The sequence below is a fragment of the Gasterosteus aculeatus genome, chromosome 3 (genome assembly GCF_964276395.1).
Source record: "Gasterosteus aculeatus chromosome 3, fGasAcu3.hap1.1, whole genome shotgun sequence".
NCBI classification, from domain to species: Eukaryota; Metazoa; Chordata; class Actinopteri; order Perciformes; family Gasterosteidae; genus Gasterosteus; species Gasterosteus aculeatus.
Genome location: NC_135690.1, coordinates 17,940,421 through 17,967,273, shown reverse-complemented (window position 1 = coordinate 17,967,273; position 26,853 = coordinate 17,940,421). Strand labels below are relative to the sequence as shown.

Sequence of the window (26,853 nt, the reverse complement as noted above, 5' to 3'; positions counted from 1 at the left end):
CAAATCCCATCATAGCCGTAAATACTGCTCCGTGTTGTTCACTTGTTAAGAAGAAATGCAAACGTAAACCATGAACAGCTTAAAAGTACATTTAAAAATCAAATTTGGCAGTCAGTCCTTGTTCCAACAGGATTAAAAAAAAGTCTTTCATTTGATATAAATATATGCAAAGAGAGTGGTGTGGTGATCTGGGTGCCAGAGGTGGTGCTTTACTCGGGATATTCTGGCTTGGCCCTGTAAGGGACATAAATTAACATGAATTAACACATGCATGCAATAAGAAAATAATTAATTCAAGTTATCCGTCACCTCTTCCATTCCAGGAATCTGATTGACAAGATAAAGTAATGTGCAAACTGCTTTTCAAAGCTAACAGCCTGGAGCACCCCTCCTATTAGTTAGTCATTCCCTCAGTATCACACCCGGAATCTGTCATTTCACAATTTTCTCCTATAATGCATATGTGCCGCTCTCACCACTCCACTACAGCAACTGCCATCTAACAAGTTGACACAGAGAACGATACAATTCACGTCCAGTATTCAGTTCCATATACCGCAAGCATCTGAGGCAGACGGGTCAAGAATATGGTACATTCTGTTCTCTCTCAAAATCGCTCGATGAAGCTCCCATGATATCCTTCAAAACACACGGGATGAGGGTTTTATTTGTGATTTGAAAGACTCACCAGGTGTAAAACATCCATGTTTGTGTTGAGGAAATGATGCAATATTTCAAACCCCGTCCCGTCCCCGTGATTCGCGTGACTTTTCATTTTAAACCGGAAAGCTTTTCAGATGCGTTTTCTTTCTTACGAAACTTGGCGAAAAACTAGTTGACACGTAGTCACTCGGCACTCCGGCACTAAATGCGCATTCACATGCGGCATCGCAGTGAGATTGTGACTCAAAGGCACGAAGTCGACTGTTTCAAACTGTTTTAAAAACATTCCTCAAGAAACATTCAGCAAATGTTGAGAGCGAAATGGAGAAATGGATTGGATGGAGTGAACGGAGCGTTTGCCAATGAAATGTATCTTGTGAATTATGAGAAACCCGAGCGTACAAGTATGTAGCTCTGCCAAGTTCACCAGAGTCACAATGTATGTGAAATTCCACATCATGACATTTAAAAAGTTAGTTAGTCATTTAAACAGCCGGTCTCTAAACGTATGAATAAGCAGGTTGAAGCATTGTCTGCTATGTTAGCTTGTTTAGCCTGTTGGCAATGAAGGAGAACCGAATATATTTAGTTATTTAATAGCGTTCTCAAAAAATAATATATATAAAAATGTAATTTGAAATGACAGTACATTTCATTGTATTCTTGGTTGAGTGGGAGGAAGGGATGCTAGCTTAGCCTGGTGCTAAAGTGTATCCTACATGACTGTGTTTTTTTGAATGAAACGAAAACAAAACCTATTTTCAAACTGCCTTTTTCTGTCAGTAGAGCCTAGTTTCACTAATCTTGTACAGTTTGGTTAAAACAGCTCTGGAGACGACGACGTTTAGTTGAAAATGAAGCTAGTTAGCGAGCTAATGTGTTAAGGAACCGTGACCCTGGAAAGCAAAGGTTCTACGTAGCATCACAATTTATGTTTTTCAGCTCAGTCACATTCAATTTAACTTAATTGGCAATTGTTTTTTTAGTAAGTTTTAATATCTACAAATTGAATGTTGAACGTGTCAAATGCTTCCGAATGAAATCAGTGTGTCTTTTGGGTCACGATTGGTTGGTATTAGCTAACATTGGTATTACGGGAGAAATGATTGAATTTGGACAGTAGCATTTGTGAGAACCGCGGATGTGATCTAGAGCGCTTTGAAGGAGCATCATCTCGCCCTCACATGAGTCTCCCGGGGGAATCCAACCGGATACCAAATCCAGGTTTAGGAATCACGGCCAGAGAGGAAAATGAAAAAAACCACCCAGCGGAGGACAGCGCGCACAAAAGTAGTTCTGTTGGCCGTGAGCGCGGTGTCAGCCGGTCCCCGTCCCCGCGGCCCTCACCGCGCCGCGTGCAGGAAACCGACCCAGGACATGGCCTCGTTTGTTCACCGTCCCCCCTCTCTGAAAAGAGTTATGCTGTCTGTTTTGAATGGACAGCGTTTCTCTTTGTGCGCTCGATCAAAACAGAGGGCAAAGTTAGTCAGCAAGTTGCATTGCTTCTGCATTCTGATTCTTCAAGCCTCTTTTGTATGAAGTTTAGCACAATGTTTTACGCTGTGACTGACCTGAATGGCGCGCTGGAGGTAGGAACACTTTTCCCAACTACCGAATAGAAAAGGGCTAGAATGTAATTCTGCGATCAAACATTCTGCTGTAGAGCCGAACTCGTGCCGGGTTAAAAACTCTGCCATAATACACAAAGTGACTGAGCAAGGGTTGCTGAAATATTTATATGCTTTTATCTGATCTATTTCCTAACCGACAAGGTATTTGCCTGCGAATCCCTGGCACTTTTGATATTACCTGAAGGCAAATGGTATATAGATTTATACAAGTTATTTACAACAACAGCCAAGCCATTCCTCTGGAAACTAGGCTGCAGATCAAAGGATTGTTTTGATCTCTACTTAGCATATTTGTTTAACCTAGCCAGTGATTCTGAAAAGTGCACAAGCTTTTCGGTGATATGCAGAGCACCCTTTATCCGTCTTTTTCTTCCGTTAGCTCTGGATTTAAGTACTTTCTGTATTTAGGAGACAACTGGATTTGCCAGCTTTTGAAATTTAGTTGCCCACTGCTAGCAGTCTTGGCACTCGGAGAGATAGATAACTAGGTGTGTTCCACTGCTAATCCCGATCGGCCTTGTAATAGTATTTGCGGACGGTACAGCACTCAATTAGGGCATAATGTGCTATTTTTATTTCCTTTAAGTTGGATTAAATGTGAAAACGTGTTGTTGTTTTTTCCCGGTTGCCGTCTACCGTTTACTGTGGGGGCACTTTGCAAAAGTATTGTTTTATACTGTTTCAATCGGCACCGCTCTCTGCGTGCAGGATTGCAAAATGTCAGGAGGGAAACAATGTCCAAGCGCTCTCTAAAAAAAGATGCCAGGGCAATCAGGACATTTTTCTGGAATGCTTAAGAGAATGCATATGCACACAATGCCCTAATTCTCCCTTACTTTGGGTTTGGAAAAGATGAGCCCAGGTTTATTGAGAGCCAAAAAAGGGGGCAGATGGCTCACAAGAGGGATAAACCTGGGAAGTCATGCTGTAAATGTGTTTTACAGAAAACAATGAAAGGAGCGGACAAAGCGATTGTGGCAAAGTCCTTTGGAAAATGGGAAAGCGGCTCTCTAAGGTCCAGGACCGTGGAGAAGCCGGATGAGCCGTCCGAGGAGAGTAAGGGGGAGAACCTGTCCAACTGCACCTGTGTAGCCCCCCGACGCGGCAAGAAACCAGCCGGTAAAAGCACCCGATTTTCTTATTTCCGGTCCGTTCGTGGCCGCCGCGTCTCTCCGCTGTTTTTTTTCCTGTGGCAATTTTTAATTATTACCGCGGCGGCTATCATTCTTTTCTTTTTTTCATTTTTCATTTTTCCCCTCCTGCGTGTGACTCTCTGGCCCTGCCATATCCGCCGAACAAACAAACCACATTGTTGGGCAGGAGAATTCCTTTTGAGGCAAAGTGTGTCTCCGATGATACAGCGTTGCCAGGAAAAAAAGACAAAGCAAAAAATAGCAAACACAAAAACAGTCACAGGTGCACGTGAAAAAGAGAGAAGCGAGTGAATGGTCACCGCGGCCCCCAGGAGGTCTTTCACTGTTAGCCAGTGTGGTGGGTGGACTTCTGACAGGGACGTTGGTCAGCAGCCAGGTGGAGTGTGTAACTGAGAAAGCCTCTGTTTATTTCCTTTCACATGCTAATGCGGCTCCTGTGTGACTTAAACGCGGCAAAACTTTTTCTTGGAGTTAACATTTTTGTTGTTTCAATATCACAGCAGTGGGATCATTCAGAGGCTCCGCACGCTTTCACACATGCTTGGGTCCGTGCCACGCAAAGAGAGGACGATTCTATTGGAATATTTTTATCGGTACAAACAGGCACAAATTTGGACAAAAACGAATCATTTGTGTTGTTGAGTTTAGAATTACATGTTTAGTACGTTACATTGAAAGCATTTATATGGACATCACCTTGGAGGAGGTGCTTCAGTGTTTATGGGCAGTAAAGCAGCTATAACAAATATACCTTTCATCTATCATTTGATCAGTCCTGCCTTTGTTGGCTCTTATCTTATTTGCAGCCCATTACATACAGTGTCGCGTAAAATGTCGCCTGAGGTGTTTTATAGATTTCTATCCTCAGAATACTGAAATTAGGCTTCTGACAATCGGTAATGGAAGACCGCACACGGGCCCAAGTCCTGAGCGAATGCACCCCTATGTGGCCGAGGTAAGAACAGTGGGGTATTTACACGAAACGAGCCATGCAGTCCTCAGTATCAATACTGCAGTAAGCATGCTCTAAAAAACACATCTTTCATTGGTCTGTGAGCCCGTCTAATGTCTAATCCAAGCGCACAACAGAGCAGTACGGCCTCACACTGTGGGTCTTTCCATACCTTGCAGCGTGCGGTCCGTAAATAGCTTAAAAGGCAGCGCATCTGCCATCTGCACTTCTAGGAACTCTTCTGCATAACCATTAAAACAAGCTGTCTCAGAGGACGGCATTCGTATTTCAGCCTCAACCCTGAATTACTGTGTGTTCATTATAATTATAAGGGAGGAGTGTTGCCAGGCTTGCCCGCAGAATGCCAGGTGCACACTTCCATAATCTACCATTTTAAACAACTCGGAGCATTAGCAACAGTATCTACATGCTATTCAGCCATTAGTTCACTTTGGCTTTCATGCTCAAACTCACATCAGCCATCCGAGCATTTTGTTCGCTGCAACAGACACGCCGGAAGAAAGTGCAATACTTTATAGTTGCGTTCTCCTAAGCCTGCTTAGGTTATGTGACTGAGCCGTGCCGCTGTGTGAAATTTTATCCCGATACTGGCACTGTGTCCTTGTGAGGGAGTCTTGTAAAATAGGTTTACTTAGCGCCTTTGCTGCCATTTTCCGAAGATAGCAAATGCACAAACACAGTCCGTGATCGGATTAACTGTTGAACAAAATGATGTAAGTCTTTGTCTTTCTTGTGTGGCACAGGTTCCTCTGCTTAAGTGCAGTGGTCATCCACAGGAGAATGGAAGCACTTGAACATCCAGTCACATCACTATAATCCATATATTATAAATACGGTAGATGACAGCCGCGGTTAGTCATCCTTTGTCACATGAATGTGACGCGTGACTGCGCAGAGTGAATCGCTAAATTCACTAGATTTCACAGATGCAACAACAAACAGCCCTCAACCAACACAAGTCCTCGTTTGTGAGGCATTTGGTTTTTTAACTTTAGCCCGATGTTCGTCTCCGCTGCCGCGCACACAGGATTTAAATTGCATGTGATGAGTGTGGAAGATTTCTTTAAGTGCACACAACACCAACGTGCACTGCGGCTATAGGACACGTAGCTGTACATCCATCTCACAAGGTGTGTCAGGACAAAATGTTAATTACACAATTTATGACAGGAATCTGTTGAAACATCTCTGTGGGTATTGCTTATTTACATTTTAATTACTACTATTACTTATTCTTATTTTTTGGATGTGACCATAGGAAGCCCACCCCCCCCCCCCCCCCCCCCCCCCCCCTCCTGCACTAGAAAGGAGCAAAATGACTGTTTTCCACTGGAGGTTTAGATGCTTGTTTATCACTTTTAAATACCATCATCTTTGCTGAAATCCCCTCTCAAAAGAACCTTTCACTTGCTGGAATAAATTCAAATTAAAATTTAAATCCCTCTTTGCATTTCTTCAGCCCTTTTTAAAATAGCTGCCTCCTTTTAGAAAGCTGTTTATGTAGTGATCTGTTCATAATCCAGTTTGTTTCTCAACAGCGAAAAACACAGAAATCGTATTATCACTATCTTGGAGAGATGAGGCGAGAAATCAGGAAGTGTACATGTCTGGATCTGTGCAACTTTTCAAAGTTGTAAAGCTGAAGGATGCGGAAAAAGCCTTTGAATAAAGTCGTCTGTGACACTACAATTTGACTTGCAAATACACAGAAATATAAAGTACATTGTGACAATGACTCAAAAAAAACATTTCACCAACCTTTAGCAAAGCCAGTGTGCAAACAGACAATGCGGGCCCGCTCAACAAACGCACACTATGTTGTCACGTTTGAGACAAAGTCGACGTGTAGACGTCTCACCGGAAAACACGAGAGATTAACGGTCGGGACCGCGGCCAACGAGTCGTGCAAATCTCCACTAACGGCTGTTTTTAATCGGAGGAGGCGCTCACCTTCTAATACGCTCAGAGAAACAATGTCCAATCAGAAATCTAACAAACGCCGACAAAAAGAAACTAACATTTACACGCAGTGCCTTTTGATAACAATCCATTTCAGATGTCAAATGACCCAGAAGAGGCCATAGGGACATTTAATTTGCTCGAGCTAGATTGGATTTATTGTTTGGAAATAAATTATAATTGTGTCTCCGGGAAAGTTAACCAAGATCAAAACAAAAGGAAATCAATGACCCAGCCCCATTAATCACTCAAAGCCGGCTACTTGTGCTGAAGAAACTAACTTCATAATCAATTTCTTTGTTTTGCTCCACAGACATTTGCATTTTAGTTCATGTCAGCAAGCTTCTTGTGTCTGCTGCAATCAAACACTGCAAGCCATTAATGGACTTCTTTTCCTATTTATTCAAGTGCATATCTCTGAATACTCAAGATGATTTTAGCGTATTATGCAAACTACCCAACAAATATTTTAAAGACGCGGGAGGGGGGGGGGGGGGGGGGGCCCTGTTGAGTGGCAGACTTAACTTTGAGAAGAATGAATGTGTACGCTACATCACCTCACACGTTTAATTCTAATGCCAAACCCTCGGATACGCGCCCGAGGATGCTGCTCTGCAGCACCCACGGGACCCGCGGGGGGGCCAGACGGAGAGGCCTCCCGTTAGTTGTGTCTAGACATGCTATTACGGCCACCAAGGTCATTATCAAAGCACGCGTTTTTACACACCTGTTACCATTGTTCAGATGCTCGCTTCTGGCTCAACATCCGAGCTCTTATCGGGCCGATTGTAGGCGTGCCGGCTTTATTGTCTGCCCGCCTGAGTAGAAAAGATGGGCCGGGACCCCCAGAGACGCCCGGATCTGGACCTCACCTCTCAATGACACGACACAATGAGTGCCGCGGCCTCTGAGCTACAAAAGGGCAGAAATCAGCTGAGCGCTCGCGCATTGATTTCTTAGATGTGGGCAATCGGATGCGCCGTAAAAGTGAGCAACCAGCAGTGACCACTAATGGCTTTTGCTCCCAACATGCAGTAATATAAAGTACAGAGTAGAGTATGGATTCAATTGAATCGATATTTGTCTGGATCCACCTGGTTTTAAGAATTATGACTGAACCTCTAATTCCATGCGCACAATTTACAGCTTTAATTAACTGTGATTTCCTTTTTAACCGCTAACATTTCGGCCGGTTTGCTGAATTCACACATCCTCACTGGAGGGAAGCAAAGGGCCGACGTCTAATGACCGAGGCTTTTCATTGCTGAATCATTTCCACCTGCTTTTGTACTTACAACACATGTTGTCACATTTAATCAGCAAATTTTCTGGAACCACTGGAAACTTTTATACCATCCAGTCTTAATAGTGATTGTTATACAGAGATGACCTCTCACATTAAACTCTTATCTTTGGCCACGTGGTAATTCTATTAGTATTTTATACCCCACGAGAGGAACATTCAGCGGAGTTTGGGAGCCCGGGATCCACAAGGCGTCAGTTCAGAGATAGAAGACATCCTATATTTGTCCATGAAACCTTTTGAAATGTTATTGAAGTGTCTTCAAAGGACACTGAAGCAACATATTGTAAGGTTGCCCACAGTCACACACAAATCGCCCCAGAGGGGATTGCTGGGACGTAATCTAATCATTTCTTTTAGCCGAGACACAGTGACACACAGTGTAGATAATGATCCCCATGAAAAACGTACTGTATTTTCAAAAGAATATTCCCTGTCTGCTGACATTAACATAAAGATAGTTCTACATCCTAGAGCCATATCAACAACATGTGCTTATGTTTGGTTCCTCCTATTTGCATATGCAAATATATTTTTTTTAAACATTGTAATTCAGTCCTTTTATGTGACTTTGTGCGATGAACAAGCGGCATCAAGTGGCTCCACAATAAGGGTTCAGTACCACCAAGAAGCGTTCGTGTCATTTAAGACCGAGCTTAAAGCATCGCAGCTGAAATTAACCACAGTTTTAATATAGATTTTTTTTTACACACGCATCACATTCAATGGCGCAGTGTGTGAACATGCATTGTTTTTCGGGTGTTCGGGCTGCCATCCCAAATTAACCGCTTTGCTTTTGTGGAAACCGCGGGGCGGGGTGAGGGGGGGGGGGGGGGGGGGGGGGGTTTGTTGAAGTTTCGCTGCTGACATTTTGATCCCGCAGTGCATTAGAAGAATTCGGTTCCACGTGTTTGTGTAGGTTTCACAGGAGGAAGGTATAGTGCTCCACAACAACGGGGCGCCGCCACCCCGCGCTTTGCTTACGTAATTTGCGGCAGAATGCAAAAAGCTTTTAGACACAGATGTGACCCATTGTAATACCTTTTCTAAATGCAATCAAACACTTTCTACAAATACGAGCAGGACTTTTTAAACGTGAACCCTTGTTTGACATGTAATTTCGTCCAACCCACTCCTCTTTCATTTCTCCATCAGCTCTCTCCAGCTAGGCCCACATTTCCAGTTGATGAAATAGCTTGACAAAACACTAGTTTGTGTTTGATGCCGGCTCTGAATGAGGTCCCTCCCCCTCTCCCTCCCTCTCTCTCTCTCTCTCTCCCTCAATTTTTTTTTTTTTTCAGATTTAAACAGATGTTGGGGCCAAAATAAAATGTTGCGTTTCGTAATGGCGGAGCAGCGTAGTCCTCAATATGTTGCTGATTGCTTTACACGAGTTGGTTCTTTTGTGTGTTTCCTTCCAGCAACACTGACGTCTGGTTCAGGACACGAAATAATCATCCCTCGAACAAGCTTGTTGTGTCCTCGCGGAGAGATTTGTCCGCAATAAGCGAACAAAGAACACGTTATTTGATGAGATGCTTAGATACACGATTCCTTACGTTCATGCGTCCGTGCGATTATCAGACACAAATGGTGAAAAAAGGGGGGGAAAGCGGAGCAGGTCGACTCTCTTTGTATGTCTCTTTCACAGTGTATCATGAATTGGCTCTCGAAGACAGTCAGGAATTAGACTTTCAAATGAGGCATTAAACAAGGTGATGATCAACTGCCAAACCTTAAGTAATGATATTCTCCCCGGCCTTGCATAACCAGGGTGCACAAATCACAGAAAGAAGAGCCGATAATACATTATTATTACATATTGTGTTCACACGTCAGTCCCCGGGGACGGGGGGGGACGGGGGCATCACCTACAGATAAGCATGTTTGGGTGGCCCCTGCCATCAGCTGGGGAAGAGCTACGCTTGGATCTTGAGGATGGGGAGCCCCCCTCACGGGTATCACTTATTTTAAACCCCGAGCCGCACCCCCTCCTCTCCCCTCTATCCCCCCCCCCCTCCCCACCCACCCCCCACCCTCCCGCCCCCACACCCTCTCGCCCCCAGGCTCCACCCAGAAGTGTGGTTGCCTTTGTCATTGTAATCTGGCCCTGTTTGCTAAACGCTTCCACTGTTTACTCTCTGCTATGGGGGCTTGTATGAACAGGAGTCAGCAGGACGCAGGGGTGACATCACTTTGGCTGGAGGGGGGGGGGGGGGGAGGGGGGGGAGGGTGTGTTTGAAAAGCTGCATTTGTGATTTCTCGGGGCCCCTTTCTTCTTTCATTCTTCCCCGTCTCTATCCAGGCCTGTCGAACGCATGAGCTGACTCTGGAGGCTAACGCGGCCTTCGGGGAGGAATTACACCTAATTACTTGAATAACTGCGAGGCAGCAGCCTTCTGCAGTCACCCCAAATCACTTCCAGGTCTCTGCCTCTTACTGATAGCCAGACGTCTTGTCACAGAGAACCCCGGACAAAGCTTTTACATTCAAACGGTCCGGGAGAAATGAAACAGACTGACAGGTACGAACATAAAAAAAAAAAAAAAAAAAAAGAGAGGGGGGTGGAAATCAAATTAACAGACAAGGATTTCGTATCATCTATTTTTGTTGTTGCCGTAGCGATAAAGTCGCAGACATTGAAACTGGTCTGTTGAGCCATTGTTATCGTCCCCGGCCATCTGCTGCTGAGGAGTGACATTCCCTCTCATTTGCATGATGAGTGATGTATGAGGAGCTCGGCAGGGCTCATGGCCCGGCCTCATGACAAAGCCAGAGAAAGTTTCTCTCCTTTTCCTCCGCATGAGGACGGACGTCTGAGCGGATGAAGCCGGCGGACGGAGCCCGGGAGCAGGACAACATCGCCCGGTGAGTGTCGCCTGTCTGCTTTTTGTCGATGATGGGGATGATGTTGCGTCTCTCCGCTCAGCGCCAACGAATCTGCGTTGTCTGTGCGAGCGGAGGCTGGTGCGCATCTGCCTCCTCCTGTGCCTGTTTGTGTGTTTTGCGGATGTGGGAGTAGAGCGAGGAGGAGGGAGGGGGGGGGGGAGGAGAGGGAGGGAGGGAGGGGGGGGGGGGGGGGGTTGGTGGCTGTTGATGTGCAAATGTGCATCATGTTGAAGGGCTGTGAATGGGGAGGTGTGACGTAAAAAGGGACCCGAGCGCAGGTGCTTATCTCGAGGCTGTCAAAGGCACAGTATGTCATATTCCTGGGGACTACCTTTCAAAGCCACAGCACCGCTACCGAGAGACCGGGAGGAAATCTAACTTTTGGGATCACACAACTAGGTGGGTGTCAAAGTTCTCTTCTTTTTTTTAATTTTTTATTTTATTTAAGATGCCGCGAGTCGGGGATGATAAACGCCTTTTTGGCTCGCTGTTAAACGCTGTAATGTGAACAACTCACTTAGATTTAGGGTGAGATTTACTCAGCTTGCTAAACTTGTGTTCGGTGGATTTCACGAGATTATGTGAAATAGTAATTGCGCTGGCAATTTGTTTTTCAAACTGTGTGCGACACGTTGCGCTGGCGGTGAACCCTGTTTGCTTGATACGAAATCGGCGTTCTTCAATTCTCAGCCGGAGCGCGAGCGCGGCTCCTGTCCAGGTTTCAGACACTTTGAGAGGAGATTAAATGGCTCAAACTGCGCTTTGAGAGCCATGACCTATTTTTGATCAGCCGGATAGCACGAGATGCGGTGCACCTAGATTAAAGCCCCAGCGATTGTGCGCAAAGCTTGTCTTAGACGAGCACATGTTGGCATTGTGCGCGCAGACAAAGCAGTCAGGTCGCCTCTGGCTTTGACAGTGACAGCTGCACACACAACACCGCTGAGCCCGATGCACTTAAACGCCGACTGCGTGTTCCAGTGTGTGTGTGTGTGTGTGTGTGTGTGTGTGTTTTATTTATTGCATCCTGTTCTGCGCCGGTGAAGTTTGAAAGGTTGAACGTGGCAGTGGACCGATCAGCTTTTTGCGTTAAACTTTGTGGGATTTGTGCCGATTCGTCGGGACCCCAAACGCAGCGCATCCTGATCCCCTGTGATTATCCGGTGGGAAGTTAAAAATCTAATGGCTGGTGCTAAATGTGGTGTGAGAGTGACGCGGTCCACGGGGGGATTATTGCGTTCTGGTTGGTAGATCTTGGAGAGACCGAAGCACTCGACAGTCTCCAGAGCGACTGTTGATTCAGGAGGACGGACGCTGGTCACAAAAGTTCATCATTTACCAGAAACGCGCGCCACGCGTATGGCTCAGAATCTGCTTTATGGCCGAACTTTATGCTGGTGGTCGTTAAACTGTCTTTGATTTTGCTTTTGCTTTTCAAACAAGAGCTGACTGCAGGCCAAAGTTGAATGTATAGTCCTGATATAATCACAGCTTCAAAGTCCTTTCAGATTTTCTTCTTTATTATTTTCAACACCTGAAAATAAACAATATAGAATAGAGAATATACATGCTCCCCTTGTCTTTCACTCGCGTTGTACACTGTGACAAACGTGTTAAATCTTCCTGAGCTTTGAAGTGATAAATAATAAATCAAAATCCTTTCAAATCACAACTCCATCAGCTCCTTTCTGCCCGCGTCTCAACCGGCCAGAAAAGAGCAACAGAAGCCGCGAGACGACTGTGTCCCGTCTCGCTGATCCTCTGGAGGGTCTGAAAAGTTCCCCCTGTGCCCCTCGTTGTAGTTCCAGAGGCGGCGGGGAGTCGCAGGCCTCGTTCCTCGCTGCTCCACAGCACACGCACGTTAGTCGCTGCACGACACGCGCACCTGACCCGCGTTCGCCTGGGGGAACTGTCCATGGTGCCCGAGGAGGAAGCGCGCGGAAACGTCGAGGCGTTGCTTCCGTTTGCGTCGATGTAGCAGAGGAATAGAAGCGATTGTGTCTCTGGTGACTTTTGACCTCCAGGAGCTGGTTTTTTTAACTGCACACGATGTAAAAGACACACTGGAAGGAAAAAGGCGCAGCGTGCTCATCAGTATATTGCTGATCGGGTTACCTGCTTTTTTTTTTCTGTGCCCTACTCAAACTTCAGTTAGTTAATCCAGGAAAATGAATTATGTGGGTTTAATTCGAAAAGGTCTCAGAAACGATCCATCTGCTGTGGAGCAGCTGGTGCTCGGATAAATGTAATTAATTACTTAACTTTTAACAGTATTCCAGAAAAACAGTGCTGTTTGTGTGTCCTCCTGGGAACAGAAATGTAAAGCAATAATGCGATATATATTTCAAATGGATTCCTCTCTCTTTAGGTCTTAGAAGCAGGTTTTAAATAATCGTTCCATGTGGCCTCTAATTTAGTTTGAATTGTAAAACTATCCACACATTTCCAGCAATTTGTTACATTGAAAATATATACGAGAATATTAAGAGAAATATTGCATACATTCAATTTGACTTCTGTTATAAATGAGATATTATGATGTGTAATAAGTGTGTAGAATTAGATAAACGTCATCCTCGTATTATAAATGAACTTGCTGGTTGTTCCATTACAAGTGGACTGATGACTCTAGAAATAGGCATTTTAATGATTAATATATAGATTGTTCAATAATTGCATTTCTATTTGCTAGCTTGGTTCTGCTTCGCAGCAGAATTATCCCAAAATATGAACAGGGCTTAAACAGGTGGGACTTTGCCAAGAACAAGATAAAACATAACACAAAAAAACAACCTTTCAGTGAATATTACATTTCTTTGACTGTGAAATGCTCCCGATTAATATTACATGGGATTTTATTCCGCCTTTTCTCGCGTTAAAAATATATTTCAGAATTTACCTTGATTGTAATGTACCTCATTGGCCGTGGTTTTGTTTGTTGGCCTAACTATAAAGGATCTGCTCATACCCTTGTGGGTTGGGAAGAATTAGGATTTATGAATTTATTTCCTCTGTTGTATTGTTTAAACAGCTTTGGTTTAGTTTTGATCCCTTCCTCTTGCCTTTGAGGCTGTTCCACGGTGTCAGCTGTTGACTGATAGTAAGAGAACTGCCTCACAGTGTGAATGAAAGAAAACTAGCGGTTGGTAAACACTGATAAGGGATAAATAGAAAGCGGTCAGGCAGAGATAGTTCTGTGGGAGCCCAGATTGTGTGCGGTCTGTTAAAATGAGATTCTGAGCCTGTCCTTTTTATTCTTCCTCCCCTCCCCTCCCCTGTGCGCCGTTTGTCTGGAAAATCTCCAGTGACCCGGCTCGGCGGTCCCAGGCTGCAGTATTCTTCTTTTTGTATTTGTTTTGTTTTCTAACAAGGGTCAAGTTGGCCAATAGACACGTCCCTGATGCTTATAGACAGCTGTCAGGACTTCAAGCGCTTACAATAGTTGCATGTTACACAAATTTGGAGTTCTGCACAAACAAACACTGCAGCCAGAGATTTGTTAGAAAAGCCAAATATAATATAATATAGAGTTTTATTAGCTCCTGTTGTATAATTCAGCTCCTTTAGGAAGCCGAGCAGGAGCAGCCTCTTATATTCCCCATTACATATGAGTGTCATCATCAAGTCAAAGTGTATACATCACCACGCTATATTAATTACAGTCACATAATTAGACATTTACACTCTCTTCACTCCGGACCCTGAGGAATATAAATCTCATTTCTCAATTAGAATGACTCTAAATTACTGTTTTATTCAATTGTTTTTCGGAGCAGTCTGTCCCACCCATTGATTTTTTTTTATTTTTTTTTTGCTTCTGGGGTGAATCTATCTTTTTATGTGATTAAAAAGACCTTCTGAGGTCTTACCTTGAGGATCACCATGTGGTGTATTTACACAGAAAATAATTCAGCCCATTGTAGCCCGGCAGCTAATGAGATTGGTTGTTAAGTGAATGACACAAAGGCAAAAAGAAAAAAAAGAAAAAAAAGAAAACAGCTTAGCGTTTCGGGTGAATATCATTGTGTCCCCGCACGCACACACACACACACACACACACACACACACACACACACACACACACGCACACACACGCACACGCTGCGTGTGGACTACCATGTAGCCCACCTCGATATCCTTCTGCTCCGTCTCCTCCCCGGAGTCACTATGAGATGCAAAACAAAGGCGGGAAGGGTCTCGGTGGGTCGCGCCGGCGCTTCTGCCCCGTCGGACATGTTGACATGAGCGCGCTCGGACGCGGGAGACGAGTGCTGCTGCTCGTCTCCCGCGCGGGGCCTCAGGCTCAGATAAGTAGGTCCATTGAAGGGTCGGCGCCCAGAAAAACGCACGGCCCTTCTTCACTCCCTCATCCGCCGCTGAAACTTTTGCCTCCATTTCTCTCTGCGAGCCACTTGCACTTGAACTTCTTGATATTTTTATTTTTCCAAAGCGTGACACGGCTGTTTTGTGTGTCTGTATTTGCGAACGGTGTCGTTGATCCTTGATTAAAGCTTGACTGCGTGTTCTCCAAGGCTTTATCTTTAAAGAATAGATAATAGCGAGGGACTGAATCCATGGCTGGGCGCTTTGGACGCTCTCTCGCCGAGTCAACCCGCGTTGCTTCGACGCAAACGTGCACATTCAGCGCACCGGATATGTTGCACCTTCCTGTTTTTAATCTCCGCACTGGAGCATCGGCAGTGATCGCTGGTAACAAACCTTTAAGTGCATTAGCTCATCGTGCGCCGCGGTCGGGCTGGAAACTGGGTTAAAGTCCATGGCGTATATTAAACCCTGGACTTAAGTCAAATTTACATTTTGTTAAAGATTACTCCTTTTATTGATGCATATAATCATATTCATGGACCATCTGCTGATTTGGCGAGCATGGATCAAACTCACAAAACAGCCCTGCTAACCTTTTAAGTACAAAATAGTCTGGCTTAACTCTGCTAGCCCAGAAGTGTGTGTGTGTGTGTGTGTGAGAGATTGTATGGATATTGGATAATACTTAATTTAGATCCTCCAGGCTGCTCATGCCATATTCTGTTTTATCGGGATCGCTTTGGTAGCCGATCGGGGCCTCGTGTTTGAACAACTGAGCAAATACGCGCCGCTCGTCTGAGAACTGAGCGACGTCTTGGTACGAGGAACCCGATTAAAACGAGTTTATGTCCGTCGCCACGGTTACGCGCATTTCACAGCGCAACGCCGCACACTCCCACCTGGTCGCCAAAGGCTTTACGGGGGGTAGTGGGGGGGGGGGGGGGGGGGCCTTGCCTCGCCTCGCCTCTCGAGTGCGATGAAACGCCTCTCCAGCAGGCCCCTCCGGTCGCCTCCGACAGCTGATTTTGGTGGCGAAACCCGGCGCGCGCTTTTTCCCCACCAACTGGGGGGACATCTCCGCTGGGGCGCCCTCGTTGCGCGGGAATACTTATGTTCGACTCATTCCAAACAAAGCTTACGCAGATTGAGAATTCATATGCCAGAGGTAAATCCGAGTTAACACGGATTTATACTGGCACCAGTTAAAGGACTAGAGTTTGTAATCCAGGTGGCCGAGGGATTTCACCGTACAGTGGCAAAAAATCACTTAAAACTCTCCCAACATCCTAAGCCACTGAGCTCAGCGAGCAGACAGATTGTTCAGAATTGATGACAGCACAACTACATCAGAGCTGGACTCTCTGTTTGTTTGCACATGCATGCACGCCTGTGTGTGCGTGTGCATTTGTGTGTTTCCCGCGTGCGCATATGTGATTGTGTTTGCTTCCTATATACACTCTCGATTAGTACTAAACGGGCTCTTTAGAACGAGACCCCGACAGATTGGTGCTCTTTTGCTTCAACGTGGAGGGGAGGTGTGCTGGGAATTCTCTCTGCATCAACATCAGCGGCTCGAGGAGAAAAACAGCAACCTTCTGTGAGCGATCAAAGTGGCCAAAACGTCCACATAATCAATGTCTTGGACGATCACCACATCCGGTACATTAAAGATAATGGAAGGAAGAACAAAGCGCGCGCGTGTTTGGGCCCGTGTGCACACGCGTGTGGAGGACAGAGCAGCACAGATAGAGTGGACTTGTTTAATGACAGGAACAGCTGACTCATTTAGGGGGAGCAGTGAAAGGTAATTAACCCTGGGAAAACTACAGCTGCCATGCGAGCTGTTCACTTCAGCGCAATCTGATTAGGAATCACCGCTCGAGTCCCTGACTCCTTTCAGGCGCTGTGTGTTCGAGGTAAACTTTTGCTTCTGCCCCAGAGAGCCGCCGGAGACCTGCCTTTTGTGACGGGGGGAGGAGGTCGGGGAGAGGGGGGGGATTAGCTGGAACGGTTACTACGTTTCTCCAAATTGCAGGACCACCTGGTAGCATTTATGCAACCTCCTCCATGAAAGGGCCTCCTTGGGCAGGAACAATGAGCGGGATTACTCCGCTCATTGTCACACCGGGGCTGGAACTTCTTTCTCCCCAAACACCTGTCCCCCTAAATTAGACAGGTTTGAAAAGGAACACGTTCGTGACAGAATTCAGAAGAGTGGTTTCGGCGGATTGGAGACTCGCCAGCGGACGGATTGCCGGCCTCTCCGTTTGTTCCTGCTTTTGTTTATTATTATCTGCTGCATAAGATAATAATTCTATTTGCCTCCATTTTTCTGGTGTCGCCGATTGGATTGAATAAAACAGCACGTCGCCCGGGCGCCTTTCATGCGACACGGGAACTAAAAGCACCAGAAATTTGGTCAAAAACAGAAATTGGCTCTTTGATGTCAGAAGAAACAATCTGGACTCGGTGCCTTTGTGTGTCTTCCGTCTCCAGATGAACTCAATTTAGAGGGAAGGCTTCGGGGTGACTTTGGAAAGCGATTACAAGATTCATAAATCACCGCGGCAAAGGTGTCACCATCTGACTCTTTTATGGGACGCTTGCTAACTGCGTCCAATAACAAGTTTCCCCTGTAGTTGTGCCATCACAACAAATCATTGAAGCGATAGCGGCAAGCCAGCCTCCTAATTGTCTGTTAAGGATTCTGTGAGCTGTGTTCTTTTATTGAAGCATCTCTGTCTTGGAGAAGCGATAAGATGCCAATACGCTCCTCTATAAAAGTACTCTTTGGCAAAAGGCACAAACACTTTGCTTGGCCGTCGGGGGAACTGTGAGGCTGTTATATCTGAAATCGCAGTTGACTTCAAGATTTTTGAATCCAGAAACCTCAGACGGGAGGATTGCTCGGAAATTGCCGGCAGAATCCTTTTTTTAATTCTTTTATTTGAAATTCTACACAGCACAGAGAAATATATTTCCTGTAGAATTTTAGATTCTACTGAACGAACCCATCTTAATATTTAAAGTATCAATGAGGTTGATTCATGAAGACTGTTCCCTTGATTAAATTGAACAAACGTACATTTTTCCAGCAGAGAGCTCATTTTCTTACCCTCAAATTCACTATAAGGGTAACCGATAAATAAACATCGTGAAATGAATAAAAGAAGATTTTATGCCAAGTTTTAGAAATAAATTAGACGTCCTAGAGCTCTTTTGTCTCCTCCCCCCCCTCCTGAAATACATCTCAGCCATTATTCTAATGTCCAGCTGGTATTTAGGCGCAGGGCGTCTGATGGCTCCCTGGCCACCTCACAAAAAAAAGACCAAAAAAAAAAAAAGAAAAGTTGTTTATCTAAATGGCCTCTGAACAGAAGTTGATTTTAATCTCCGAGCAGCTCCGTCTTCTCACCGCGAACCTATTTGCATCTCTATGGGAGAAAAAAAAAAACGAGGCACAATCGAGCCGCCCGCTCGCTGCACACAATTCTACCTGCTTTCCCCAGAACGGGAGCACAAGCAGCTCACCTTTTGCCCCCCCCCCTCAACCCAACGGGGTGAATGTAAACCATGATCAGCTCGCTGCATCCTCAGACATTCATTACAAGCACATATGAAAGTTAAAAAAGGTGCCCCCCCCCCCCACCCTCCTCGCCGCTCGCTCTTTATTATACACAAACAGAAAACACTTAGCGTGTAAAATTAATGTGAAAATTATTCCCGGGGTAAACTATAAACACAGAAGTTACCCCGCACATTTACCCTTTTTTTCCTCCTTCCCCTAGATCAGAGTGTAATTGCCAGTAATCAGGTCTGTTTGCTGCTGATAAAACCACTCTGAATGCGAGGAACCCTCTTTGTGTGATGACTCAATTATGCCAGAAGTGGCTCATCAAACCTGGCCCATCAGCTGCTTTAATAAATAAGGAGGAAAACTTGCTGCAGGCGCATTATAATTCCATTCATTCCATAATTAAATCCATTCCAGTTTTAACCCTTCACTCAGTGTGCTTCTGGAAGAGGAAACAAAAACAAGGAGAGGGAAGGTGGAGGGGGTGGAGCGGGTGGAGGGGGGGTGATGCACAGCAGACAGTGACCTTGCACAGAGCTCCCATCCGCTCCCTGTGATTCACAACGATACTGTTGAGGAAAGGTTAAGAGAAAAAGGAGGAAGATGCGCCTCTTTTTTTTTTTTTTTTTTTTTTTTACGTATGCATTGTTTGCACAAACAGCCTTAGACAGTAATTATATTAAAAGAGTAATCTAATCATAACAGTTGGTTGGTTGAGCGTGCAGCACTGACATTTTGAAATCTTATTTTGTGTAATCTCATTTGCCTGCATCATCTCGCCTGCACCCCTCTATCTAAAGCAAATGTAAATAATGTAATTAATTTTATGGTCTCCTTCTTGCTCTGCGACTGTGGCCTCGCTTTATTGGTTCCAGGACGAGGTATCGGCCCCACTGAGTTTTTTTTACTCCATCACAATAATGTCTGCGTTAATTACATGAGAGCGTCCCAAGTGCGCGGATAAGCTGGGAACAAGAGGACACAAAGACTCAAGGTCAGCGATGAATATCCACGGCAGCTGCACGGCATTAATACGGCATCATATGAAAATAATAATAATAGCATCACTTATAACAGCGGCAAAGAAAGAGGGGTGTTTGGAGTGATGTCAGGAGAGACTTCCTCTTGGATCCGGCCCCTCTGATAATGGCGCGAGGCGATGGTTATTCATGACTGGCGGACTGGGAAGGTCCCTTGTTTTTTTTCTCTTTTCCTACCCCCAGTCGCGGCCCACTCTCCCCCCCCCCCACCCCCGCCCCCCCTCTGCGGTGGGAACGCCGGCAGATGGGGTTAGGGGGGAACCGGGCTGGGCTCAAGGACAGCCAGCAGCCAGATTAACACATACGACATCTCATGGACCCTCAGCATCAGGCCGCCTCCGTCCCCCCCCCTGAGAAATCTGCCCCAGACGCGAGGAAAAGGTTCCCTGAGAAGCTTTATTTGCGTTGGACTCCGGGTGTGTGTGTGTGTGTGTGTGTGTGAGGGGGGGACGGGGGGGGAGGCGCATAAATATGATTCAGCAGATGACGAACCAGCTCAAATAGTGGAGAGTCTTTTTTCATATGCTAATGAAGCCGAGTGAATAACCCTCACTCCCTCCTCCTCCTCCTCCTCCTCCTCCTCCTCCTCCTCCCCCCCCACTTTTGTTTTTCTGGGGAAGCGCTCTGTGAGCTATAATTAAGAAGATGTTGCTTTTTCTTTTTTTTTTCTGCTCCAAAGCTAACAGAAATAAATAATTCTATAATAAGATCTGTGGAGTGAAGAGGCTTAATGTACTCATTGTGTTCGGCCTTGTTTTCCCTCTTGGATGTTTTGTATTAATTAGAAGCAGGCAATTTGATCTCTGTCAGGCAATCAATTTGCATCGTGTTCCTTATTCCGTGTAAAGTATTTTACGCCCTTTTCACATCCACGTCTCGAGGTTGCAGAAATCTACTAACCTGCAGTGCAACTGTGTTTTTTTTTGTGTTACAGATGATGAATTACATGATCACCTTCTGAGAGACTACAAGTGTGAAAGCATCGACCGGCGCGGACAGTTCGGAGCTGGAATCTCATCCTACGGAGCGCTCGGAAAACTACCGTCGAAGGTGAATAATCTGTGTGTCACTGCTCCTCCGGCCACAAACCGAGACGCTTCCTTCACCCTCAGACTCACGTTGCTGAGTCAGGTCAGGTTGTCTCATGAAACCACGATATAAAGATCAGAGACATCTGCTACAAGGTCTTTAAAGCACCGATTAGGTCAAAAACAACACGCAAGTTAAACCTGCTCTAAACATACTGAGTCGTTTCTGTTCTGATCGAACGAGCGCGTTCTCTACAACCACTTTGTGAATAGTTGGCATATAGTTGAAAATGCCAGAAAACCCCCAACGATCGCCGAGGAAACAGCGCTGAGATACAAACACGCATTGTTTTTTCAGGTATGAAAATGAAGTCATTACTTCACTGCAAAAAAAAACAGTACTGTTCTTTATATCCGAATTTACACTCAGCGATTATGTCATTATGCAAGTTATTATGTTCAAATAAGACTTTTTAAATAAATATGATATAATACTTACCAGTAAGTGTTTATAATTCTACATTTATTACTTCCTATATAGAAACATATTTTACTCATTCAAGTTTACACTCCGGTTTCCTCTTATTGTTGCGCTGGGCCTTATTTGTTATTAATACTAAATGCTAAAGTAAATTCTTTATTTCATTGATCTACACTAAATACAACGATGTGCAAATATTCTCCCATGAGGACTTTCGTACCACGATTATTAAAAGTTTTTTTGTAAAAGGCCTCATTCGTATTGTGTGGTGAAAATCAAATAAGAGCTCTCGTTTGACCCTGAATGCATCTATTTGTTCTGCTTTTGTAAAGACACAACGTCACATGTCTGTCCAACGCCGTTGCCATGGCGGCACTTCCTGTTAGCGAGCCGCCGGTCTTCTTCTTCTCTTGTTTGTTGCCACTTCTTGCCGCGGGAGGTCCGTGTACAGCAGCCGCTGCTCCGTCAGAACGCACGTCATCGTCATGTCGCCGCGTAATGATATAAAAAAAAGTATAAAAAATAAAGCATTGTGTTATTGTTATAAAAAATACCTTAATTAATTCAGAGAAATAAAAAAAAAACACATTGATGTTTACTGATAAAATACAGCTTTTATAACGTTTACGGGAAAAACTTCTAAAATGTCAAAGAAAAGCACCTAATAATGAGCAGTCAGTGGTGATATTTGGGTTTGCTGATAACATCATTTGAACTTTGATTAATGTCCATGTTACGATCTCAGGTTTCAGGGCGTAAGAGCAACGTTTTGCCTTCTGAACAACAAATTCATAGAAAATGTTGAAACACGTCTGTGTGGAAAAGTGTTGCAGACTAATGAGGCACATTGGTTTTTACGGAGCGTCAGCCACAGTGTTTGGGAGTTGTTTGTCTCGATAGGCCGTCGTAATCAAAAGTAATGAACCTATTATGAGCAGGACCTCTGAGGGCCCGGCGTGGCATTAAGAGTGTGGCACATAAAAGGTTTATTAAAGGAAATTAAGGTCCATCACTGCCACACCTGCTCCCCTATTATAAATGTATGACAGGTCAGTGCCTTCAATCACAACAGCAAACGAGAGAGAGGAGTCATGTTTCCCATTACCAGGGAAAAGTAACAGCATATCCTATGACTCACAGATTTCACTGGCCTGTGACCACTATACGCCACCATCAGCCTGGAATAATTATGTTTAATAGGTTTTATTTGGGAGCCACAAGCAACAGCCAGCGAGAGTGGATGGGTTTTAGCAACTATTTCTGTCCAAACACACACATGGAGGTGCTGTCTGCACTTTAATGTCATTATTTAGTGTCATTACATCTGTGCTCACCTTTGAAACTTCTTTTTTTTTGTTTTTTATAGAGCTAGAGTTCACGTGTTTGCATATTGCTTTTGTTTTTAGGAGCTCTGTGTGATGTTGACTAAAAGGCACAAATCGATGAATAAAACTCTATGTAAATACACATTAAACACATTTGAAATGTGCGTTATTTTACAGATGGATTCTGAAGGTGAGGAGCAAACCCTGAGAACGAGGAACGGTGACACAGGTGAGAGCAGCTTTTAACCAAACACACGCACACGCACACACACACACACACACACACACACACACGCGTGTTCCACTTACCGCCGTGGTTAAGGGGGATCGGTTCAACAATCCAACTTTATATCCGGCAATTTCACGCATTATCTTACTGGTCTGAAGAGCTCCGCACTGCTGTTTCATTATTCAGAGGGGAATAACTTCATTAAAATTGGAACACTGGCTCAAATTAGTTAAGGAGTGTGCACACACACACACACACACACACACATATATATGTGTGTGTGTGTGTGTGAAAACCTCTAGACGTGTCATTACGCGAGTGATCGGGGCCTCGGAGGCCGGCCCGTTTTACTGGTTGCGCTTCACGGGGAGCAGAGCGAGAACCTGTGAGATTCACGCCGGCCAACCGGGGGAAAAAAAAGAAAAAAAATGGATCCAGCCTTTTCAGATCCCGTTGTGAAAGAGCGAGCTGGCGTCGGTCTCCCCGGAGGACGAGGCGGACTGAATGGAAAGCGTTTGGGATCAATGGCGGGGGCCACTCCTCCGTCCTCGTGCTGATTGTACCCGACGGCGTCGTAAAAGAGAGCGACGGTTAAAGGCGGCGTAAAGCGGCGCCGGCCCAGGTGGCATCGTCCCTAAATCATTAGCTACAAAACAAACATTTACAGAGAATTGTAAAACTTTCATTAGCGAAATCACTCCAAAGAACGGAGCGCCGGCTCGACACTTTGCTGGAGAACATGTCGACAGATGCTCGTGCCGCTGTGCTGGAAATGTAAACACCATGTTTCATCTCTTCTTTTTTGGGGCCTTTATTTCGCAGGATCGGCCGACCGCGTCGCCGAGACTCACAGGTGAAACTTTGCCACGTGAATTCTCTCATCTTCATGCCAAAATGCAAATATTTTCCTTGTGAGCCGCCTCCGTAAACAGCAGTCTCACGTTTTAACGGCCTTCACCCCCCCCCTCAGCCCGTACGGCTCCGTGGCGAGGAAGAGGAGCGCTCAGGAAGGGGTGCAGGGCGCCCCCGTCAACAAGAGAAAGTCCCTGCTGATGAAGCCCCGCCACTACAGCCCCAGCGAGGCATGTGAAGAGGAGAGCGAGGACCTGGCACCGCCGCAGGACAAAGAAGAGCCGAGGAACATTGACACTCCAGCAGGTAAACAGATGTCCTGTTGTTTTGTCTGTTTTGATGAACAATTGACGCTGAATTTTAAAATCCCATCTGTTGCATTCATATTTCCCCTCCCTCTGCCGCCAGCCAGCCGCCGCAGTCATTGTGCAGTGGGAGTGAAAGACGGCGCTGCCGGGTCCACATTAGTTGTGTCTCACGTCCACGAATTGAAGTTCTGACAGCTGATCTGCCATGATATTTTTTGGCCGTGGCTTCAGCCTCTTTTGACGGGGCCAGATTTCGGACCCCCCTCATCTGTCCGTTTTCTCAAAAGCCCGTCCAGGAGCGGTGAATGGGGGGGGGGGGGGGTGCACCCGTTCACTTTGATTCAAATTAAACTTCCTCTGTTCCTTTAAACCAAATTAACACTGAACTTTCCTATTGTGGGGAGCAAACGAGGCGTCGACGCTGCGTTTTAGCGTTCAGCCCTTCTTCTTTTCACTAAACCACAACAAACAGGAAAGAAAAAACATTTCATCAACACCAGTTAAAGCATTTTTTCTGCTTTCACTCCTTTTCAGCCAGCGAAATGTTTGCTTTTTTCCTAATGAATTGAATTTTGTGCATTTTGGCAACAATGTTTGAGGTGTACATGTGCATTCTCACCCACTATAATCTGCACTGATTTGGTATATTTTTAACGATGTAACTAAGCAACAAACGTAATTGTCCCTTTCAAAAGCTTTTGTTAGGCCCTCTAACACAGTCTAATACATAATTAGGCATAATGTCTACAGCTCATTATAGTACACATGTGTGTAGTTAAATGGACCAGGAGAGTAGCTCACTGAATTGTGTGGATTCATTGGAAATGGAATGTATTTGTTTCCTGGGTTCATATTACGTTACAATTATCCAAGTAATTCACTGTGCATCATCAGTTTCTCCCTTTGTTGTGGATTCTAGATACCTTTTATTTTCATCATCCCGCGTTGATTGACAGCTGTATATTTCCCTTATTTGAACCTGATATCCCGCATTAAAAACAAAATGCCGCCAGAATAAATAGAAAGAGACTAAGAGTGTCAAATGAACACGCGTATTGATAAACAATTTCAGAACATATTTTGCTGTTATTGTCAGATTTGGGGGCCATTTTCTGCTAAAAAAAAAAAAAAAATTGGACGAGCAGACTGGAGGCAGGGAGATTTTTCTTTTCTTTTTTTTTTTTTTTGCTTTGGGAAGCTGGTTATATCTGCATTTTAACAAAAAAGGGAGAGAAATAAGCCTCTCGTTTGGTCGAGCCACACTGCGTTCGGCTGCAGCCAACTGCAGGCCTGCTGCAGAGTGCCGGTAATGGCTGTTCTGGAGTACAAACTGTTCACCTGTTCCAACACGCAAACCACCGCGGGGATCCAAGTTTTTTTCCTCCCTCTCTTTCCTTTTTTCACCGCACTTCTGCGTCTCTGCGCCGGTGTGTGTGTGTGTGTGTGTGTGTGTGTGTGTGTGTGTGTGTGTCGGGCCGTTGAGTCCATCTGGATGAAAAACAAAACCCTTGTTGCTCGACTCGTAAATGTAAATACGCGTAACTGGCTTTCGTTTTTAGCAGGAATTGTCTTTACGTGCAGCCCTTTTCAAATGTTCTTTCAACTGCATTTATACACATTTAAAAAAAGAGAATAGTGTGTCTTTTTTTTTATCACCGGGCCACAGGATTCGTTAAAGCTCTTTTGGAGAGGATTAAGTTCTCGTGCTTCTCCCACTAATAATAATAATAATGATAATAATAATGCCTCCGTATCATCCTTAACATGGTGTGATCTGATTCTCACAATCCATCAATCTATCCATCTTCCCAATCTATCCAATATCTGCTGTCGGGCCACTTAAGAGGATCTGGATCCAAAGTGAGAAAAACCCTCACAGGCCAAAGAGCCTTAATCGAGCAGAAGTTTCATGCTTTTGGAGGATCATGGGAGATTTTGTCGAATCAATCCAGATGTTAGCCTCCCATTGTTAATCACCGAGCGTGACTTAATGTAAGCAGTGCGGTTGATAAAGTGATGTTTCGGATGCACTTAGCATCCCACTAACCCTCTTTGTCTGTTCCACTGATCAGGTTTTTATATTCGCACAGATTTCTGGATTTATGCTAAAAGACAGACAGCAAAAGGTCAGAGGGCAAATGATGTTATCGAGAGCACTCAGTCAAATAAGCTGGAGACGAGAGATTATATGAAATGACTAATTAGTGAGACGTTTAAGAAGAAATGCATTTGTATTTCATTAATCTCACTACACCCTTTCTTAAAAGCTCAATAGTCCGGAATTGAGGGATTTCTCATACTTTTCTAAAACAAGGGATTCAATCATGTACTAATTATTTCCTTTATTTTAATGATCTGTTGGGTTTTTAATACATAAAATAAATGAATAACTATTTGCCAAATATAACTGAGCAAGATGCCCACTTTTTAACTTTCTGCAGTTTAAATCTGTAAAAGCTGTTTTTTTGCAAACTAAAAATTGTCTCTTAAAAACCTCGACAATCCCGATTTTCGTGTCATATTAAAGCTGCATTTCAAAAGATCTTTCAAAGCTTCTCATCACTATTTTCTTAAGTTTCTGTGAATGAACCTCTTGCTGTCTGCAGCGTTTGGAAGCAGAAATCATTGTCGTCTTTTGAGGTGTGTAGTTGGCTTCTCCTGAAGCAAATCCCGCCGCGCAGACAGCAGCAGCTAACGGAGATTTCCCTCTTTCATCCTCATGTCTGTAGTTTCCTCCGTGTGTGTTTTCAGGAATCCTCTTCGCTTTCCGGGTCCACGTCTCTAGAAACAACAACTATGCGTTCTTACAACCTGTTTTCTTGTGCAGCAACGTGTTGCTCTTTGGTTTCGCACTTAAAAACTACACGTACTTAATGAAGAGGAACTGAGTGGACAGTAAATCCTTATGTCATCTTCTCCTGAATCTACATTGGGTTGCTGCTCCAAATGGGAGACCCAAGAAAGCAATCGGGTTTCTCATCTGCAGGTTTCATGTTCTCCTCGCAGGAGGACAGAAGGGTCATACGTGTTTTCCTAAATATACTCGAGGAATTGCTTGGAAATCTTGCAGCCGTATGATAATTCTATTGCAACATGTGTTCTTTTAAATCCTCTCGGT

At 44.8% G+C, this 26,853-nt stretch overlaps 1 protein-coding gene across 7 annotated transcripts in view; it reads left to right on the top strand.

Annotated features, from left to right (window-relative positions):
- The first annotated feature begins 2,118 nt into the window (after positions 1–2,118).
- Positions 2,119–26,853, top strand: part of st18 (ST18 C2H2C-type zinc finger transcription factor) — a 37,129-nt gene continuing 12,394 nt past the window's right edge. For 3 of the 7 annotated variants that reach the window (XM_078099927.1, XM_078099926.1, XM_078099925.1), the window contains exons 1-6: positions 2,120–2,252; positions 3,239–3,413; positions 20,447–20,562; positions 22,524–22,575; positions 23,398–23,428; positions 23,546–23,733. In XM_078099927.1, the coding sequence (XP_077956053.1) occupies positions 2,199–2,252; positions 3,239–3,413; positions 20,447–20,562; positions 22,524–22,575; positions 23,398–23,428; positions 23,546–23,733 (616 nt within the window). In that variant the 5' untranslated portion in view covers positions 2,120–2,198. Of the gene's footprint in view, positions 2,253–3,238; positions 3,414–10,155; positions 10,552–10,705; positions 10,972–20,446; positions 20,563–22,523; positions 22,576–23,397; positions 23,429–23,545; positions 23,734–26,853 lie in introns of those variants that run through there. The other 4 variants (XM_078099929.1, XM_078099931.1, XM_078099930.1 and 1 more) reach the window with 4 other exon arrangements.